The sequence below is a fragment of the Barbus barbus genome (assembly GCF_936440315.1).
Source record: "Barbus barbus genome assembly, chromosome: 31".
Classification (NCBI taxonomy): Eukaryota; Metazoa; Chordata; class Actinopteri; order Cypriniformes; family Cyprinidae; genus Barbus; species Barbus barbus.
The window spans coordinates 16,692,487-16,714,213 of record NC_136759.1 but is presented as its reverse complement, the minus strand read 5'-3'; the positions used below and the strand labels follow the sequence as shown (position 1 = coordinate 16,714,213).

Here is a 21,727-nt window from a genome sequence, read left to right as displayed (position 1 = left end):
AATACCAATAACAAAAGTAGATAATTTCATTTTATGTTCACGAGCTCCAATAATACTAGCCTAATAACTGTATAATATATGTTTCTTCTTGTTCTGTCCCATAGGCATTCAAATATATTATAAATTCACTTCCACACAGTTGTAAAACTATATTTACTTTCCTCTTTCTGAAATTTGCCATGTCGGCAGAAAGTTTCAGGCAGGCTTTTATTTTGTCTGTGACACGGAAACCACGTCACGACCTTCTCCATCCTCCCAAACAAACAAATTACCCGCGTTCCTGTCTGGCTCCTCATCCGCTCAGCGTTCATGAAGTTTTAGGTAATTTAATTTCCCAAATAGCGAAGCAGTTTGACAGAACAGAGCCCAGTTACTCGATATGTTTTAAGACTATATGAATTTTATTTTACATTAATGCCTGAATGTGTGCGCGCCCTTCTGAGCCTCGACCAGTTAATAAAACTGAACTAGCAAGTAATCCTCAAAGCAGCTGACTCTTTAACATCAGAGTAAGTGGATTTAATCGTTCATAACCTCTCTGGCAGTATCAGGGTATTGTTTTGAGATTTGTGAACTTGTGTATGGTGAAGTAAACAACCAGCACTCAACCTTGTTTAGATTACCGGTTAATGTTTACATCGCACGAGCAGGGTTCAAAGACACGTTTAGAGGGTTGTCATTGCCAAATGCAATATCCTCAGTATTCAGAAGTCTTATTTATGTAGTTGTATGCTTTCTCAAAGGTTAAGATGGCCAAAAGAAGAAATGTCTCTAAAATAGTGGTGGCATGCGAGTGGGCATCATGCACTTTCAAGAGCCAAAGCATGGAGGAGTTGAGTGATCATATGTCTCTACATCTGAAGGAGCATCTTGGGGAAGGAGATGCCATGGAGGAACTGGGTAGGATATTGTAATGCACGCATAAGTAGACGAATAAGGCAGATCTTTAATGCAATGTCTGTGGCAACATATAAATTTGATGTAAATAGTGGGCAGTGCATAAATTAAGATGGTTGTGTCTGTTATAGAGGATTATCCGTGTCTATGGAGGGGCTGTGAGTTCCTGGCGATGGGAAGCCAAAGTGAGCTGATCGCTCATGCCCATTTCCACATCTTCCACAGCAAGCTGAAATACATTGGGACTCAGCTCCTTGAATCCCACCCTGATCTGCCTAGTTGCACTCAGGATCTTCACAGCAGCAGTCTAGTCCCGGATGTCTCTGAGGGGTTCGTCTGTCAGTGGCAGCACTGTGATGTTAGTATTGTAGCATGTTGATTTCTATTTTACTTTGACTTTTTTAATTTTGAAAAAGTAAACATTTGCTGAAAATATACGTAGTACTTGCCCTCATGCCATGCAAGATGTAGGTGAGTTTGTTTTTACGTAGGAACAGATTTGTAGCATTATAAATGTAGCATTACATCACTTTTTCACCAGTGGATCCTCTGCAGTGAATGGGTGCCATCAGAATGAGAGTCCAAACAGCTGATTAAAACATCACAGTAATCCACATGACTCCAACCCATCAAATCCTCTATCTATAATATTGATTTCTCGAGTGAAAAAGCTGGTCTTGTCTGGAATTTATTCAAGTAATATCCACGGATTAAGCACTGTTTACAAGCTAAAACAGTTCTAAACAAATAGATATGTCAGTGGAGTTTGATTTGAAAGAACAACAGGGCATGGACTTTTTCCACTGCTGGAAATGTTATTATGGATTATGGACAGGTAATTTGGCCAGAACTGGTGGTTTTAAATCAAAGATGAATTTGTTATTTTTGACGGCACCCATTCACTACAAAGGAACCATTGGTGAGCAAATTATGTAATACTCTAAATTTCTCCAAATCTGTTCCGATGAAGAAGCAAAAATATCTACATCTTAGATTAACTGAGTAAATTTTCAGCAAATTTTAGTTTGAGATAATCCTTTAAAATAGACATTATGTAATGAGCTTGTGTGGTTTTTTGCTTTATCAGAGTTCCTTTAATAACCCTGAGTGGTTCTACCGTCATGTTGACATGCACGCACACTGCACTGAGCTCCAGCCGCTTCCTGATCGACAGCAGGCTCTCTTCTGCAGCTGGTCAGGTAGGCGCCTTCTGCAAAACAGGAATGTTTTTCACCAGTCTTTATAATAGCAGTTCCTCTGTGAAATGCTTTTGCTTTTTTTGCAGGCTGTGATGCTTTTTTTAAAATCAAGTACCGCCTACGTGAGCATCTGCGCAGTCATACACAGGAGCGGCTGGTCGCTTGCCCCACCTGCGGCTGTATGTTCTCCAGCAATACCAAGTTCTTTGACCATATCCAGAGACAAGCAGAACCAGAAGGTCAGTTTATTTCAAATAGTTTCTCTTCACTCACTGACAGTACAGCAACACTGATGTTTAAGAATGTCCATTAAATGTCTCTAAGGCTGTATTTGTTCTATAAATATGTTTTATTGCAGATTCTCTTACATGTGGACATTGTGATAAAGCATTTGCCAACGAGAGGCTGCTGAGAGACCATGTTCGTCAGCATGGTGAGTTAAATTTTGATATGTAATTTAAACTTTTGAGATTGGGTTACACAATATATCAATACCATATCGGAGATTTAAGTTTATTGGATATTAAATTATGCATGCTCATTTCCTGATTTTACATTTACATTATATTATATAATTTACATTGTACATTATAATGCTATAATTCTAAATTCATTTGTAGAAATATAAAGTTATATTCTATATTCTTTATTTATTTAGGCAAAATAGTATGGAATTTTTATATCTGCCATAGCATGAACATAATTATCAGATTATGATTATTAGCCAGAATCTGATGCATCCCTAAATTTAGTATGCTTTTTAAAAGAATGACATCTTCTGAAAAACAGTATTGTTCTTTATAGATGCTTTATGCCATGTTGACTCATATTTATTTATATACTGCTTTCAGTACAAATCGTTTCAAAGCAGCACAGTAATAACAGTATACTTTTTATTGTTTTATTTATGGTTTTAAAGTTTTGTTAAATACAGAAAGAAAAAACGGACAAACAGCAAAACGAACAAACAAAAAACTGCTGAACTTCCTCAGTAATGAATACAAAGCAAGTATTGAAAATACTGAAGATACACATAAAAAACAATATTGCTTTATAAACCAGATTGAAAATAGCAGTATTAATAGTCTTTATTCAGCTTAGTTTAGTTTTGTTCTCATTCAGTAGTGTCAGTGCATTCAAATTCATAATGTTACTGAATATTAAGTCTCTTTTACAACTATAACGATATCTCAGTTTCTTCTTTCTTTTTTTGCAGTGAATCATATAAAATGTCCTCTCTGTGACATGACATGCACATCCCTTTCCACCTTGAAGATCCATATCAAATTCCGTCACTGCGATGAGAGGCCCTTCCCGTGTGACTTCTGTGAGAGCAGGTGCCTGCAGAGAGTTTGCGCACTGTCCACATACACTCAGTGAAGTAATGAACAATATATTGCTTACATTTAATGGTTTATCTCCTTACTTTTAGCTTCAAGAACCAGCATGATTTGCGGAGACACATGGAAACTCACAATGAGGGAGCAGCATACCACTGCACAGTAGAGGGCTGTGGATACTCTTCACGCATGGCCCACACCATGAACCAGCACTATAAACGAGTACACGAGGTCAGCCAGCAGAGGGTGCTGTAACCTCAGCCACGATTCATATTTACAGGAACGTTTTTGAGTTGAGCTGTACTCATAGCATTTGAGCCTGAACGTTGATTATTACAGAAAATAATTCTGACACATCTATACTGAAGTATGAAACTAGTGTGATAGAATTGTTTGTTGATCTTGTCTGTGCAAAGACTGAATCATTTCAGCAACACATAAGACATTGTTTTAATTTCATGTTTATGCACTCGTACAGCTCAAATCAAAAACTTTTTTACTGATTAAATTCCTTTAATAATGAGCTTTGCATTTTTTTAAAACTTTTTCATTTATATATATATATTTTTTACATTATAAAAAAAAGAAATATATATATATATATATATATATTTTTTTTTTTTTACATTTTTCATATTAGTGTTGATGTGTCCAATTGTGTAAACTGCCTATTACACACACAAAAATATTTGTATTTTTATTTACACGTAGTAAAGGTGTTTTATTGGTGTCGTGGAGTTGGTAAACTGTTGTAGTTAGTATTTTAAGTAAAAAAAAAAAATGTATTTGTTTAAATTGTATATAAATATCTGTACTTTTAAATGAATTTTTATTTCAATTTGAGTTGTTTTAGTAGATCAAGTTTAACTAAAAATGTTGACTGACAATTAGTATGAGTTATATAAATATATGTAAATCTTAGAACAGTTTATTTTGAGTAATGACTTTAAAAAAAATAAAATTTAGTTAGCTGTTAGTAATGTCATAAAATAACATGTATGAAAACTGTCTGCAACAGGACAACATGGTTCCAAGGTATAAGTGTCACCTTTGTGACAAGACCTTCTCTTGGTGTTACACACTCACCCTCCACCTTCGAAAGAAGCATCAACTCAAATGGCCATCTGGACATTCCCGTTTTAGGTATGCAATTACTAGTATCTTAAAATGTAATTAGTTGCTTCTGAGCTATTACTTTGCCTTCATGTACTAAAAATTGCTTGTTGAACAGGTACAAGAAGGATGAGGATGGGTATCTGCGGCTCAACATGGTGCGTTTTGAGACTGTAGAGGTTACGGAAGAGGTGATCAAAAACATGGCTGAAAAACGCACCCCTCGCAAGGTCTCTGGATCAATCAGTCACTCCAAGGAATCCCTGCTGTATCCTGACAGCAGCAATAGCACTCCCCAACATTCTTCCTCACCCTCTTCTCCTTCCTCATCTTCTTCGACCTCAGAGCTCTTGGATGGAACTGACAGCAGTGGATTAAAAGGCGATGAAACGTCTGTGTATTGCGTGCTGAACACGGTGACTGAGGTCAGTGGGGATCCAGAGGAAGTGGCCCAACCTGGTGAGCCATCAGGGGCTGTTAGAGCTCTGGCTGCAGTGGCTAGAGGTCTAGGCATGGATGTGGTGTAATCTCATAACTATCAAATGTGGTTCTTATCAGAGATAACCTGTGTAAGAATACACAACCTGTTTAACCTCCATAGATTAAACATTTTCAATTAGATCAATGTTTTTATTAACTAATATGCAAAGTTTAGAGGCTAATGTTTTTTTTAAGCATTTTTTGGGGTTTTACATGATCTCAGGTGTCTAATACATATTTGTACTTTTTTGTTCTCCATGTAGCACTCTGACTGTTTGCACTATTTTATTTTACATAAATTTTACCTTTGATATGTTTAGCTCTGCATTTTAAAACATTGATTTTTGCCTTTATTAAGATTACATTTTGAGCCAAGGTAAGTAGGTAAAATCTAATTTATTTGTTGATACTTGTTGAATATTTTGCATATTGTGCTGTATTATGGTTCCATTGTTGCCTTGTTATAGTTGTAAATAGTTGTGTATTTTTTAAAGTGCTTTAGTTTCAAATATATTGTTAACATTCAAAAAGAACAAGTAAAGGTTTTTTTTTTTTCAGAAGTCATTTTAATAATTTTTTTTGACCCAAAAAATCATTTCCACCACTGTACATTTGGACTACACATTATTTCACATGAAGTGCTTGATATACATAAGTCCGTCAGCTCACCGAGTCTCAGTGTCTCTGTGGGTGCAAAACAGGTCTGTCTATGAGAGGGGTCATCCGTCTCGGAGACCCTGGCCGTGCTGCCAGCATTGGAAAAAGCGGGTGTGGTTGGGCATGTAGATAAGCAGCAGGTAGAGTCCTACTGAGCGATGTGTAATGTGGGAGCCCTGTGCTGGGGTAAGCCGCCGCGAGGAGTCCTGGAGGTGGTAAGTGAGGATCCAGTGCAGTATGATGCATAGCCAACAGGCGGCTACGCTCACTTTCTTCTCTCAGGAAGGCCATACGCTGCCGTTCCTCCAGTTGACTCCTTTGCTCCAATGCCATAGACTGCAGAAATGGCTCTCGTGGGTAAGCAGGGTGCCCCATCATGGCACGTTGCAGGGGGTCGGTTCTTATTAAGAAGTCCTTTCCTAAGGAGTCCCTACGAGGAAGATCTAAACCTCTGTAAACATTCCGCATAGACTCCCAGTGTTGAGCCGAGTAAGGCAGCCTTTCGGCTCCAGGTAATGGACCCATTCCCAGAAAAGGTGAGACGAGCCTAGTCCTGTCAAGACAAGGGTGGCCAGTTGGGATTCCTATTGGCAAAGGAAGAGTTGAAAGAGGTGATGGGTTAACAGCAGGGCCTCTAGGATCCTGCCATGGTTTTTCCAAAACTTTCTGGTGTGTTGTAACCTCATGGTCCTGGTCGTCTCTCTTCTCCTCCTTCACTCTCACCTTGCTGCTCTTGGCATGGGGTTCATATTCGACTCTAATCTTCTTCTCAGCTGGCTCCCAGGGTTGGCTATCACTGTTTGGCCGCTTGAGATCCTCTCTCTGTTGCTTGGGTGATGAACTCTCTTTTCCTGCTGGCTTGTCCTCAGCAGGCTGCTGCTGCTCGCTTTTGACATCCTTTTCTCTTTTGTCACTTTGGATCTCTTTGTGTTTTGGCTCCTCAGTTTCTCGAGTTTGTTGCGGAAGCTCTTGGGCTTGTGTTTTCTCTCTTGCCTGCTCCTCTTCCTTGGGCTCATCAGGAGAGGAACTTTTGAAGGATTCTGTTGGTTGTTTGTTGTCCAGTGCACTATTCCTGATGGGGGACAAATGCCTTCCATTTGATTTCTCTTTTGGTTCCCTGCAATGATTGAAATAAATGATTATCTATTTAAACTCTTGACCAGGAGGTCAACTCTAAGAATTCTTGATCAGGTAGGTTATCTCGGACCAGGGGTGTCCAATCCTGTTCATGAAAGGCCAATGTCCTGCAGAGTTTATCTCCAACCTGCCCCAAACTCACCTGCCTAGAGGTTCCTTAGGTAATCCTAAAGATCTTAATTAGCTGGTTTAGGCATTTCATTAAAACTGAAGCTAAACTCTTCAGGACAGTGGCCTTCCATGAGCAGGAATGGACACCCCTGGCTTAGGAAGTTGGCTCCTGAAACACATCAAGGAGGTCTACATAACTGCAGAAAGCAATCTGTTAGCATTCCCAACTGTTCAATAACAGTTGCTCGGCTAGTGTAGGACTCCTTGGAGCTACCCAATTTGAAAATCTTTCCAGAACTAAGTGCCCATTTAGCAAATATGGCAGCAACCTGGTCACAAACTTTCGGGGATGCACATGTCATGCTGACTGAGCAACTGTCATTGAAGTGAATGATAACGGATAGGATTCTGTCAAGATCTTCTCGATCTTGGAATCACAAAATTGGTGGTACGTACCGTTCCTTGTCATCTTTGTTGTCTAGGGAATCTCTCTTAATCGCTGTTCTGTCCGGTATGGAGAGAGCTCTCTCGGTTTCAGAAGGCCTTGGACACAGAGGGGGCGTTGGGAAGGATGAGGGTGTCTGGTGCAATCTGTTCCAGGTCTCCAGTTGTCCACTTGAAGTTGGCACCGTTTTACCATCTTTAGTCGCATGCGCTGCATTTGGTGCTGTGAATTCCCGAGAGTAATTATCATCAGTCAGAGGAAGACTGCGTTTTTAACTTACAGCAAAAGCAGATCCTTTCACGTCAGGATAAAAGATATCCTTACTTAGTGATGGGTTTCCTAGTCCTCCAAAGGCAGATGAACTCAGTGTACTCAGGCCTCCAAAGGTGAGTGGCTTATTAAGAGACTCTACACAATAACAAGAAATACGCAAGTTTAGAATTTGAGGAGTAATGTTGATCTAATATGAATTCAATTTTGAAGTCCGATGTAATCTTACCATGATGGGGGATTACACTGTGGAGATTGTTTGGGTTATGTGGTAAGGGTCCATAGGGCGAAACTGAAGGGTGTGTGGGACCTAACAAGACATATGTAGATACTGGTGAGCACAGTCCTGTTTCTGTCAGACAATTACTTATAAAAATCACAGGACACTTCTTAACTGAGATCATGGGGATTCATTCATGTTGACACTGGCAGTACCTAACGCTACTCCAGTCCTGTTTCTTAAGCGCCAACATCCTGCAGAATATAGCTCCAACCTGCCCTAAAATACCTGGAAGTAATCCTGAAATCTTTAATTAGCTAGTTCAGGTGTGTTTAATTATGGTTGGAGCTGAACTCTATAAGACACTGCCCCTCTAGCAGGAGGACTGGACTACCCTAAAATCAATGGGTAGTAGCAGTTTGATAAGAATGCACCTAGTGTTAATCCATAACCCTATAATCTAATTGGTTGATGGGATGTTGTTCCAGGACCAACAACTTGGTGATCCAGGAACATCCCATTTAGTTAAATTACAGTAACTAGTGTGGAATTGATCCATGCTGTAATTTGTACCTGCATTAGAGAGGATGGTGGCGGGACGGGGTAAATCACGTGGCTGCAGTCCCATGAAGCTCGAGCCAGGCGATCGATTCAGAAACTCGGTCTTAAACCCAAAGTCTAATTTATGTGGCTCAATCTGCATCTGCTTCTGTAACCCCAGGAATAGAAAAGTTACATTAATTACAGATTACTTGTCCAAAATTAGATATACTCCACATCTTGAAAAAGAACAATTATTTTTTTGCACTTACCTTAATTTTTTGCTGATGATGGTAAACTTGCCATGCAATGTGGACATGCATTGCACACCACTTCCCAGGTTTCTGAGGAATATGAAAAAACAAAACAATGAATGATGGGTAAATAATTGTGATTGTGAATTTTGAATTAATAGGTTAAAAAAAAGGAGTTGAATAATCACATGTAAACCTTACCTTTGGTTTAGGACACATGGGGTCAAGAAGCTAAAAAAAAACACATTATTTTATCCTTGTTATATTTCTTCAGTGATAGACAGAACAGCTGTAAATATGTAATGAGACACATGAACGTGTATGGCTCAGATGTTGACCCATTAGAGAAGCCTTGCAATTGATGGTAAATGGAAACTTACTCTGGAGTCCTTCTGTAAAAGTTGGTGTGGTACAGATCCTGGTCTTGACACCACATCTAGTGGGTTGGAAGCCTGCAAATACAAAATTTGTGAATACTGCGTCTATATTCAATTAAATTAGTAACATGATCATGAATCATGCCCTGTTCTTCCACAGCACACATTCTCTTTTATACAAGTAATTATATAAGTGTGGCTAGTCCAGCATTTACTGGCCTTTAAAAACAGGCTTTGCAAATGTGGGTCTGAAAATAAACACTTTGCAGAATCTCATCTGAAAACTATAGAAAATCACAAGACTTTTTTTTTTTCTTTCTTTGTGGGAGGTCATCTCAACTCAAGAAATATCAAGTTATTCACAGGCTTCCTTTAGCGTCGTCAAGGCCTTTTAAGAATGCTGTGTTTCAACAAAACAGAAAGCTAAGAGACAGATTGGCAGGCAAACCTTGGGCTGAAAAGCTCCCTGGAGAGAGCTGAATGGTCCAGCAGGTGGAACCATAGGAGGTATTCCAGTCATTACTGATGGATAGGACGGGACCAACTGTAGGGAAACAGCAGAAAAATGTCATTAATGTCAGGAAACAAAAGTGTGTTCATGGTGATTTAGGACACAAAAGCATTTCTGTTTCTGGCCTTCAAAGTGAAATCAAAATGTACCCTATTTAAGTACATTACTGAATTTTTTTTTTTTTTTAAGATTTATTTTTGGCATTTTCACCTTTATTATGATAGGACAGATCAGAGCTGACAGGGAGCGAAGTAGGAGAGAGAAAAGGGGGGCGGGATCTCGTGGGGACACCCGTAGCGCAACAGGACTGTATGTCGACTATGTTTTTTTTAAGAGGAAAAAAGCCAAAATTGTGAGAAACTCAGAATTCTGAGTTCACATTCCACAATTCAGTTTTTTTTCCTCTACATAATTACAAATAAAAACAGTAATTGCGACTCTGAATTCTCACTTTTTTCTCACAAGTTTATATCTCATAATTTGAACTCACCTTGAATTGTGAAAAAGTCACAATTACCTTTTTTTTCAATTCAATGGTGGAAACAGGATGAATGAGATGGATGAGTAAAAGAAGCATGCAACTCAAATCACTGGCCATGATGTGCACAAGCTATAACTTACATTGTGTCTATGGAAGGTGTCCACTTTAGCGGGGTATTTATCAAACTGCAAGAGAAGAGAAAAATTACATTGCAATTGGTATAATTTCAGCTCAAAACATTGATTATTATGAGCATTGATTAAGAGTATTTCTCCTCACTTGTTTGGCAGGGGTACGCACCAGTGGTGCTGCTGGGCTGGGCATGATGGAATGGGGGAATGGAGTGAAGGTGTGCTGATGTGTGTGTTGGTGTGTGTGCTGGTGCTGGTGGAACTCTGTGCGCAGGTAGGCCGGGGGAGCTAGAGCGCCTCCTCGATCAACAGTCTGGGAGGCCAGGAAGCGAGAGTTTAACTCTTGCCGCAGTAGGTCATGATCTAGTGGGCACACGACAGAGCAAATCAGAGTACAGCTAGCGGATATGTGATTTATTTTTTCAGTCCGTATGGTGCTGTTGTACCTGTGTAGGGAGCTGTTGCTGGCGTGCTGGGCACTGGCAGAGCACTTCCTGCTAAGAGGGGAGAAGGAGGCAGGGCTGTCGTTGGGGCAAACATGTTGAGGTGTTTAGAGAGGGGGATGATTACTATGCTCTTCTTTACTTGTGCTGATGCACAAAAGTGACAAACAGCAAACAGCTTGTTCCTTCAGTTTTCCTTCAGTCTTTCTTGGGTTCTAAATGTCTCCTCCTTGTGGCATTTTGCTAGTTGTTTTCGGCTTTCGCATTTGTGGTATTAGCAGCATCAGCAAGACCTGCAGGTCAATAAAAATACAGAGTCAACACATGGCATACTAGGCCAGATAATTAGAGAATCCATCTTACCAAACAATGAGTACAACAAGATTACATTGCTTGCCCGGGAAAACTCAGTCATAATGCTACACTCTGTGCCCACTTCAATCTGTAAAATTATGGTCCCTAAATATAAAGCCAGGACAAGTTTTGCTAGTTTTATCATTTAAAATGTAAATATTGTTTGTTTGATTACTTAGTAAATATTTTTGATGGGTTTAATTAAATGATATACTATACATTTGCATGTACAGCTCATGGTAGGTCTGTAAAAATTAATAAAGATGAAAAAATTTAAATATTATTAAAATAAAAAATTCCCCTATGGAAAAAAATGAATGCAATTTTAAAGGGATAGTTCACCCCAAAATGAAAATCCTGTCATTAATTACTCACCCTCATGTCGTTCCAAACTCGTACCCTCGTTAATCTTTCGGAACACAAATTAAGATATTTCTGATGAAATCGCTCTCAGACCCTCCATAGACAGCAACACAACTGAAATGTTCCCAGGTCCAGAAACATAGTAAGGACATCGGTAAAACAGTCCATGTGACATCAGTGGCTCAACTTCAGTTTTGCGACGCTACGAGAATACTTTTTTTTTTTTTTTTTCCCAAAGAAAACAAAAATCATATAATTTATGATATATAACCCCCGAGTTACGTCGTCCACCATTTTATCACAACCACACATACGCAAGCTTTCCCCTAAGCGAAAACAACGCTGATTACGTAAAATACGTTCTGAGGTACTCTCCAAAATGGCGGAAGACGTAACTCGGGGGAGAAGAATGGTTGATTAAATTGTTATTTTTGTTTTCTTTGCACAAAAAAAGTATTCTCGTAGCGTCGCAAAACTGAAGTTGAGCCACTGATGTCACATGGACTGTTTTACTGATGTCCTTACCATGTTTCTGGACCTGGGAACATTTCAGTTGTGTTGCTGTCTATGGAGGGTCTGAGAGCTCTCCGATTTCATCAAAAACATCTTAATTTGTGTTCCGAAGATGAACAAAGGTGTTACGGGTTTGGAACGAAACGAGGGTGTGTAATTAATGACAGAATTTTCATTTTGGGGTGAACTAACCCTTTAACTCCTGGAACCCAACTTTTGCACTCAACTCCTTATTTAAATATTTCAATTAACTTCTCATGTTTCTGTTATAAATGTCACATTATGGGGGAAAAAATGGGTTACATTTCACACCGATATTAATAAGCATTTTTGGACTACTATTACTTCACACATTTATGAGCAATGATGAAACTGCATTAACTAGGTAATACTGTAGTAGGCTACTAACCAAAAATCTGACAAATTAACATACAATACCACTCACGGAACACCACTCAAATGTTTAGGGCCAGTAAGATTTTTTGAAATACTTTTTTCAGTAATAGTGCCATGAACTGATCAAAAGTGATTTTTCAATTAAATACTGTTCTTTTGAACAATGTTCATTAAAGAATCCTGAAAAATTAAGTAATTAATTAAGTGTTAAGTAGTTAACTTATAATAATAAATGTTTCTTGGGCACCAAATCGGCATATTAGAATAATTTCTGAAGGATCATGTGACACTGAAGACTGGAGTAATGATGCTGAAAATTCAGCGTAACATCACAGGAATAAAATACCATTTTAAAAAAACAACAACAAAAAAGTTATTTTAAGTTGTAATGATATTTCACAATAGCACTGTTTTTACTTTAGTGAGCACTTCATTAAGAGACTTCATTCAAAAACATTTTAAAAAAACCTTACCACCCCGAAACTGTGCTAAAACAAAGATAACAGTTCAAAATGAAACAAAATGAGGGAAGAAGATCTTGTAAAAAAATAAATAAAGAGTAGGATATCTCTATTTTTACAACATTAGCCTTTTCACGCACTGCCGTACCATTGGTGACGCCGGTTTCACCGTGACATTTACTGGTCCCTGCCGGGGGGTGCTAATAGTGAATGCAAATGTGATGAAGGGGTGAAATCCCTTAGGGATTGGCCCATCTATACAACCTGCAATTACCTCCTTTTGAACAGCACTCATGCACATAAAGCAAAGCAGTAAATCTCTTGTGTAGAGCTGTCAATTTGGGCCTTTTCTCCAGTACTGCTGTATCTATAGTGAAAGGTCTTTTGAGAGCCCCATAATGGATTGTTAGCTTCTCCGAGGGGTAGACCTCCTTTCGCGAACACCAGGGGTCCACGGAGGAGGGAAACACAAGGAGCAACTTATTCGCCTGAGCTGAGCTCCAAATCCCTTGTGATGAGCTGTTTGTATTGAATAGGATGACACAGCCGCAGGGGTCATTCAAACGTTGGGAACAGTAAACGTGCGTGGAGAAACGAACCAAACCTGAATCCCAAGAACGCAATACTTCATAAACTTCCAGATCTGTAATGTGATGAACGCATAAGTCTCAAGGGAGGAAAACAGACAAGTCCGTAATGAGTGGTACAGGCCGCATGGCACAACTTAATAGCTACAGACTAATAAAGCTAAATAATAAGCACACAGAGTCCTTAATAGACCCTCATAATGGTGCTGGTGTTTAAATCTAATTTGCATCCCGTTTAATCAAAGAACAGCATGTGCTGGTGTACCCTTCCATCAGACGCCGCAATAACCAAGAAATGAAAACATTTGGCTCGTGTTTATAGACTGGTTTCGCTTAAACTGCTTGTTTTCAATTAGTGTCATGGCATGGTAATGCTCTATTTTGATGCAGGTCAGGAATTAAGATAAGCTCTTTTTGGAGCTGTCAGGCCACCAGCGAATTTGTCTTCCTGTGTCAGTTGGCAGCTCCCTTCCCCGAGCCATTTTTGTCATTCATCAAGCCCATTACTGGCCTAACCCTTCCAGGCATGCAGAAACGAATGGTCTAATCCCTTCATTCTCACAAAGACAAGATTAGCTGGAGGTTAAACACTCGTGTTCTTTAAATTTTGTCCTTGACAGAGTGCCAGGGGAAAGCTCTTAATCTCGTGAAGGAGCAGTTGGAGGGAGCTTTGTGTGCATACAAAAGTAGACAAGCGCGGCTCAGGCGGAGCGCAGGTAAGCCCTCCTAAAAACTCCTCATAATCTTCGAATCATGAGCGTGTTTACCCTAGCCGTCCCTCTGCGGTTTTGCGCTCGCAGATGGCGGGAGACGTCTCATAAATCATCCGGTGGCATCGAGGGCCGTGTGCGTTATTGCTAGGGCACAGTTGGCAAATGACTCAAACTGAGAAACAGTTGTTCTTGTGTGCTGACAGGTTCCCACATGGTTTTTAGCTCGCTGTGAATGAAGCCCACTCAGCTAAGGTGCATCTGTTCGGCTGCACCTCTCTGACACTTCAACAATCTTTGAGCACTGTGTGGTTGGATTTCATCTGTGTGGGTTTGTATCATTGAAATGTGTTAAAATAAACACTCAAACTTCTACATTCAGGATTAGTCATCAACTGAAAACAGCTAAAAAAAGCTCCTACCTCTCCACACCCCTGAATTGTGTAGGAATCCACTAGAAATGAGTCGTTCCAGTCGGACCAGGCTGTAATCTGGCAGGTTTAGAGAGCCGTCTCTGGTACAGCGTTCAGCAGGCGTTCAACAGCTCTTGAATGAGACACAGGGGAACAGTATCTCTCTGTATTCTCAACTTGCCAGTCTGTCTGCAGGATCACAGTCTGTGGTGTTGGGTATCACGCAGACTAAGCGAACACTTCCTTTATGGCGGTGCTCTCTCTCCCTCTCTCTCTTTTCCAGTTAATACATCAAAGCAGAAAGGCAACTGGGTGGTATGCACAGGATTTTCATGCTTACTGTGATTTTTATGGATCAAATCAGTAATTTGTGCAGGTCACAGCTATTTATTTATTTTTAAGTTTTTTTGTTACAGTATTTGGTAACACTTTATTTTAAGAACCAGTTCTATTAAATAGCTGCATGCATATTACATGCACCAATGCACATTGGTTGTTTATTAGTTCTTATAAAGCACATATTAATGCATTATTCTATATGACCAATTCTTACATTCTTATTCTCTAAATCCTACCCCATACCTAAACTTAACAACTGCCTTACTAACTATTAATAAGCAGCAAATTAGTAGTTTATTGAGGGGACAACTCTTTATTTATTAGTAAATGTCTTCCCTATTATAGCAAAACATTAAAATGGGTTAGAAAAGACTTTGATAATCTAACACGTTTCATAAGTTCAAATCAAAACAATCAAAACACCATTTTTAAAGTTTTCTCATCAAAATTTTCACATTGTAAAAATATTTTATTATTTATATATATATATATATATATATATATATATATATATATATATATATATATATACACACACACACACAATATTTTAAATTTAATATATATTCTGTCTAATATATATAATATATATATCTTAATATATATCTATAATATAATTGTTTATAGTAAAAACTATTTCTCTCTATATATATATATATATATATATATATATATATATATATATATATATATATATATATATATATATATATATATATATATATAAGGTCCGAAAACACAGATGTTAAAGAAACTATAATTTATGACGAACTACTGCAAAGTAGTATTTATTTTTAGTCTTTTTTTGTTAAATATAAATATCGTAACAATCAACAGTGTGTAAATTCCTACTTTCATATTCAAAGTCTGCACGCAGTAAAAACAGTAATATTGTCAAATATTTTTACAATTTAAAATAACTCCTGTGATGGTTGAGTTGAATTTTCAGCAGCTATTAAACTTATATTACCCATATAAGTTTACTCTGTCAGAAATTGTATTTATTTATTTATTTTTAATTAACATCTAAGAGATGGAATCTCTATTCTTAGATGGAATGTAACTGAGATGTCCATTACTTCTCATGACCTACGAAAGAGTTTTCCTCTGGGATAACTTGAATTATACAGTATATAATATCTTTGCAGTAAACATATCCACCCCCTCCTGCATGTCTCCTCAGTTTTAAAGCTTCAAATCCAAACAGCTTGTACAAAAGTGCAATTCCTCTTCCAAAACCTCATTTCATAAGCCATATACAGCATATGACACAATCAAGCCGTATTTGAGGACGTCATCTCTTGTTATTATAACGTAATCCCTTCCCAAAGGATGATGAAAAAGGCCAGTTCAGGACACAGGCTAGGGATATATATAAATTGCTGTGAGCAAAATGAGTGCGTTCTCCCACAGTCCGTACAATAGGCGGTGGTGCTCAGTGTAGACCTGTTTCATTATTCAGCGCTCAGGTTTCGTTCAGTCTGGGATTAGTGATGAGGATGTAGGCCGACCATGCACACAATGTCTCCTGCTGCCTGTGGGATGTGTTGTACCTCCCATTTCTGAGAAACCGAGCCCCTGGAGCGCCAGTAACACAATCAGCGGCGTGAAGGACGCTAGAGACTCAGATCCTCAGCTATATAACAGGCGACTTCACTGATGATAAAGGGCTCGTTGTGAGCCTTATCGCAGCGGTCAGTCACAGCTGTAACGTGTGTGAGAGCTGGGGGCAAAGTGAGCGCTAAAGTTGGATAGTCAAAGTGTTCATTTGAGTTGTGCTGAAAGCTCCAAACAGTCAGCTGTCTCGCTGATCTCTCAACAGCGCCGATCTCGGCTATACACTATACCCCCATGCTTGGGCCTGTCCCGGCTAGGGTTACCCCGCGAACAATGCCAACTCTGTTCTGACTGCCTATCTCACAGACTTCGTTGTACTAGCATGTATACCTATGTCTGCAACGGACAGGGGATGAACAGATTATACTACGGCCTTGAATAGTTTCACTTCTACTTTGAAAGTGATCATGCCTGTGAAATGCATTCTGGACCCTAGATAGCATATAATCTTAACACAGCCTTAACAAGCATCGCAGGAACGTGAAAAACTCTCTATCCAGGCCAGTCACTGCACATTGGCCAAATCCGTGGGCTGAAGCAAAGACAGCTCTGTGAATAGCGGTTCAGTTATTCCTGGCAGAAACACGTTACGGCTGTGAGTGCTGAGGGAAGCTGTCAACTTTTGACAGCCGAGTGTTGGGCGAAAAGATTACACAGCTCCTCGGCGAGCCTGCTCGTATTAGCATTAACAACACACAACCATAACAACAGAAGGTCAAACATAGTCTAGTGTTTTATGGGGGATTCTTCAGTGAGGGAAATTATAATATTAAAGAAAAAATGCATAAAAACTGAATATTATAATTTTATAAGCTTTTTAATTTACACTACTCTTCAGAAGTTTGGGGTCAGTAAGATTTTGTAATGTTTTTAAAAGAAGTCTCTTCTGCTCAACAATGCTGCATTAATTTGATCGAAAATACAAGTAAATATTGTGAAATATTATTACAATTTAAAATAGGCGTTTTCTTTTCCAATGTATTTTAATATGTAATTTGTTCCTGTGCTGGCAATGTTACATTTTCTACAGTCATAACCTGCAGTCTTCATTCTAATATGCCCATTTGCTGCTCAAGAAACATTTCTTATTATTACTAATGTTATGAAACAGTTTGTGGAAACTGCGATTAAAAAAAAAAAAAAAAAAAAAAAAAACAAATCTGTGATATTTGATGAATAGAATTTTCAAAAGAATATTATATTGACAATTTATACAAATTTAAAATGACAGATTTGGGATCACATCACACAGAAAGATGGCAATTTGAAGATCATAAATGTCAATAAAATGTCAATAATACTTTTCAGCTGTTTTTTTACGTATCATTACCAAATTGTTTAATATTTGAGAAATTAAAGAATTATTTTATTTATTTATTAAGTTAATCAACTGCTATTTTTTTTTTTTTTTTGCATTTCCACTGATTATTCTATATTTTTTGTTAAAATTGAATGTCGCTGCTTCATTACCACACAATTTATCATACACAATAAAAATTCACATCACACATCCCAAATTCCAGATGATAAAGGTTTTAATGTTTTTCACTGACCCTAATTGAATAATCACCTATATCCAGACAAACATTCAGTTAAAAAATGCCATCAGAACTGTATTGTTGCCTCTAAAAATGGATTAGGAATATGATGTGTCATTCAAGGAGGTAATGTCTAATTAAAAACTCAATTCCGAGAAGAATTTGGCAGCTGAGAAATAAAACAGACCCTGAAAGCTATATAATCCCCCTATGATTGAGACAAGCGTCCTTTAACTCAATTACATTAAGATGGCTTAAGCTTTAATAGGCTTCTCAAAACATTGCTGCACTACGTGTTCACATCCTTCTGTTATCTTAGACAGCCAATCAGATTTGACAAAATGGAAGTTCTTTTAAAAGCTGTGCTAAAACACAATGTTATTGCACATTTGGATCTCTGTACGTAGCAGCAGTCTGACCCATCGGCCCGGTGAAACTCCAGCCCAGTGGTAGTGAACAGACCTTGGCCCATGCTGACAAATGTGCCAGACAGGAGCCGCCAAAGCAACCGCTCTAATATAAAGACGTAAATTCCATTAACTATTGCTGGTGACTCTATGAAAGTAATCTGGTTAAGTTCTGAAGTGCCTCTGATTTGATTTCAACATGCTTAAGAAGCAAAAACTGCATGAAGTAAATGGCGATGAGTGACACAAGTTTTCAAGAATGTTTCATGATTTAAATGTGTAAGTGTGCCAACAAAAATAAATGCATGACTGAGAATGTCTTGTTAAATAAATCAGCAAGGCTACAGTGTTTCTGGCCAGGCTGGCTGGCTGTGGAGTGACTGACCCTCTATCCAATTAAGTGGAAGATTACCAGCACGTACTTGGCCTGGACGCACCCACCTCCTAAATTATCAAGATGCTAATTGGCTCTAAGGATATTGTGTTTTACATCCTTGTACTCAATCCAGAGGATTTCTCATCATGCCATCTGCCCAATGCAAGTATAAAGTGTCTTGCAAATGTTTTGTTTTCGTAATTCATCATATTACAGAATGGAAATGTGATGTTTGAAATATGAGAACGTTCTTAACCTTGGAAAAAGAAAAAGTCATGAGCTGCACCTAATGTCCAAATCTGAGAATATATAACAAGCTTAATAGTCAAAGTAGGCAAAAAATGGCCATTAGCGATTTAACGTTTCTCTCTCATTGGAATAGGGAGTGATGTGTGACACTATCATTGGATAATTGAGTCTATCTATCAAACCTATCAAGAGGTGTGAGATATAATGCCTGCTCATGAATTCTCATATGGGGAGACAAATAAACACAACGCTGATGAAGGGATATTTTAGTAATGGCGATGTTATGAAATGTGATGTTTACATACCTGCATTTGGAGGAGGGAATATCTGTTTGTCAGAGCAACCTGCAATATTAATAAGTTTCAGTAAAAATTCTGCATTAGCCATCACAAAAGTGTTAACCACAAGAGGACACTGTTTCACCACTGCAAAACCTGACAAGCAGCTTCACTCTTTTAAAGACCCAATGCTTTCAAAGGAAATGTAGGCTACTAAAAATAATCATTTTTTCATGCTTCAAAACATGAAACAAACACATGGATAATATCTAAAATTTAGTAAAATTGGTAATCAATTATTTTCAAGAATATTTCATAACCAGGAAATTTCAAGAATTATTGGTGTAAAATATCCATTTCTCTCTAGGCATGTCTCACTTTCGCAGTAGTATCTAAATGCACAGCAGACACAACCAACCCAAATCCAAATCTTAAATTAGACCAGATCTTTGCATTTTATTCGATTTTTTTGAGAAGCACTTACCCAATGTCCCAATGAAGCGATTCTCAATGTAATCCAAAATACTGCCAATTTATTTTCAACTATCCAATGCTTTTCAGAGTACAGTCACTCCAGTATCAGAACACAAAAGTGTTAAAAAGTTGTTTCCTTACATGTATAGGTCCCTCCAAAATCTATAGAGCTCTGACAATTTTTTTGTTTTTACCCTTTGAATATCAGGGCATGTATGATATTGAACATCCTGAACCAATCCTTTCCAGAGACTGAACCAGTATCCAGTAAAATCCTCCAAACACCGTAAACGTGAGGCTCTGAGCTCCTTCACCATCAACAGATTAAGCGCAAATCCACTCAAAGCAGGTTTGAGATCCTTTCCAGAGCGTGTCCGGCTGCACTCAGCTCGGCTCAAGAATGCTCCCTCAGTAGCGAATCGTGCATTCCTGTGATCCCTCCCTCAGCAGAAACTCCCACCGCCTCCCACACCTCCCTCCTCAGCCCTGAGAGCGGCACCCCGGCGGCAGAACAATTACAACACTCTCCTCCTCTCTGCTCAACACGTACGTACAGACAGTCTAGTGATTATGGCCATCCTCTTAATTACAGGCCCAGAATAACCAGAGGGGACAGGCGACGGGTTCAGAATGCTGATGAGACGCTTCCAGACTTCACTCTTATTGGGTGATGTGTCGGCTCCAATTAATGCTTCTGTGCTGGTATGCCACCCCACTTCGTTTGTAGGGTGAGGAAAGGATGATATGATTTAATGCGGAGGTTGCATTTGTACCTGTCACAGCTTATTATAAACGTATCACATACAGTGTTTACGGAAAGTATTCACACCCCCTTAAATTTTTCACTCTTTGTTATATTGCAGCCATTTGCTAAAATCATTTAAGTTCATTTTTTTCCTCATTAATGTACACACAGTACCCCATATTGACAGAAAAACACAGAATTGTTGACATTTTTGCAGATTTATTAAAAAAGAAAAACTGAAATATCACATTGTCCTAAGTATTCAGACCCTTTGCTGTGACACTCATATATTTAACTCCGGTGCTGTCCATTTCTTCGGATCATCCTTGAGATGGTTCTACACCTTCATTTGAGTCCAGCTGTGTTTGATTATACTGACTGGACTTGATTAGGAAAGCTACACACCTGTCTATATAAGACCTTACAGCTCACAGTGCATGTCAGAGCAAATGAGAATCATGAGGTCAAAGGAACTGCCTGAAGAGCTCAGAGACAGAATTGTGGCAAGGCACAGATCTGGCCAAGGTTACAAAAAAAAATTCTGCTGCACTTAAGGTTCCTAAGAGCACAGTGGCCTCCATAATCCTTAAATGGATGATATTTGGGACGACCAGAACCCTTCTTAGAGCTGACCGTCCGGCCAAACTGAGCTATCGGGGGAGAAGAGCCTTGGTGAGAGAGGTAAAGAAGAACCCAAAGATCACCGTGGCTGACCTCCAGAGATGCAGTCGGGAGATGGGAGAAAGTTGTAGAAAGTCAACCATCACTGCAGCCCTCCACCAGTCGGGGCTTTATGGCAGAGTGGCCCGATGGAAGCCTCTCCTTAGTGCAACACACAAAAAAACACCTGAAGGACCACAAGATGGTGAGAAATCAGATTCTCTGGTCTGATGAGACCAAGATAGAACTTTTTGGCCTTAATTCTAAGCAGTATGTGTGGAGAAAACCAGGCACTGCTCATCACCTGTCCAATACAGTCCCAACAGTGAAGCATGGTGGTGGCAGCATCATGCTGTGGGGGTGTTTTTCAGCTGCAGGGACAGGACGACTGGTTGCAATCGAGGGAAAGATGAATGCGGCCAAGTACAGGGATATCGTGGATGAAAACCTTCTCCAGAGTGCTCAGGACCGCAGACTGGGCCGAAGGTTTACCTTCCAACAAGACAATGACCCCAAGCACACAGCTAAAATAATGAAGGAGTGGCTTCACAACAACTCCGTGACTGTTCTTGAATGGCCCAGCCAGAGCCCTGACTTAAACCCAATTGAGCATCTCCGGAGAGACCTAAAAATGGCTGTCC

At 39.0% G+C, this 21,727-nt stretch overlaps 2 protein-coding genes across 8 annotated transcripts; one reads left to right on the top strand and one right to left on the bottom strand.

Moving 5' to 3' along the window:
* Positions 1–218: 218 nt before the first annotated feature.
* Positions 219–5,585, top strand: LOC306850901 (histone H4 transcription factor). 3 transcript variants are annotated; one of them, XM_079386850.1, is made up of 10 exons: positions 219–321; positions 744–900; positions 1,029–1,255; positions 1,985–2,096; positions 2,183–2,335; positions 2,455–2,529; positions 3,313–3,433; positions 3,529–3,667; positions 4,455–4,579; positions 4,668–5,585. In XM_079386850.1, the coding sequence occupies exons 2-10, from the start codon at positions 750–752 to the stop codon at positions 5,074–5,076; spliced, it is 1,512 nt and encodes a 503-aa protein (XP_079242976.1). In that variant the 5' UTR covers positions 219–321; positions 744–749; the 3' UTR covers positions 5,077–5,585. The 3 variants fall into 3 exon arrangements, with proteins under 3 accessions (XP_079242976.1, XP_079242977.1, XP_079242975.1); XM_079386851.1 differs by having other exon boundaries at positions 233–321; positions 726–900; positions 4,668–5,584; XM_079386849.1 differs by having other exon boundaries at positions 240–509; positions 4,668–5,584.
* LOC306850902 (autism susceptibility gene 2 protein homolog) lies at positions 5,472–20,263 on the bottom strand. Of its 5 annotated transcripts, none has more exons than XM_079386856.1 (14): positions 19,692–20,235; positions 19,235–19,273; positions 10,749–10,899; positions 10,610–10,657; positions 10,312–10,526; positions 10,173–10,217; positions 9,489–9,584; positions 9,044–9,115; positions 8,865–8,894; positions 8,682–8,753; positions 8,443–8,578; positions 7,879–7,959; positions 7,704–7,787; positions 5,585–7,601 (listed from the first exon to the last, which is right to left on the bottom strand). In XM_079386856.1, exons 5-14 carry the CDS (start codon positions 10,354–10,356, stop codon positions 7,369–7,371), a joined length of 894 nt encoding a protein of 297 aa, XP_079242982.1. In that variant the 5' UTR covers positions 10,357–10,526; positions 10,610–10,657; positions 10,749–10,899; positions 19,235–19,273; positions 19,692–20,235; the 3' UTR covers positions 5,585–7,368. The 5 variants fall into 5 exon arrangements, with proteins under 5 accessions (XP_079242978.1, XP_079242982.1, XP_079242981.1 ...); XM_079386855.1 differs by adding an exon at positions 14,413–14,536 and having other exon boundaries at positions 10,333–10,526; positions 10,610–10,899; positions 19,692–20,083; XM_079386853.1 differs by adding an exon at positions 14,413–14,536 and having other exon boundaries at positions 10,610–10,899; positions 19,692–20,070.
* Positions 20,264–21,727: the final 1,464 nt, after the last annotated feature.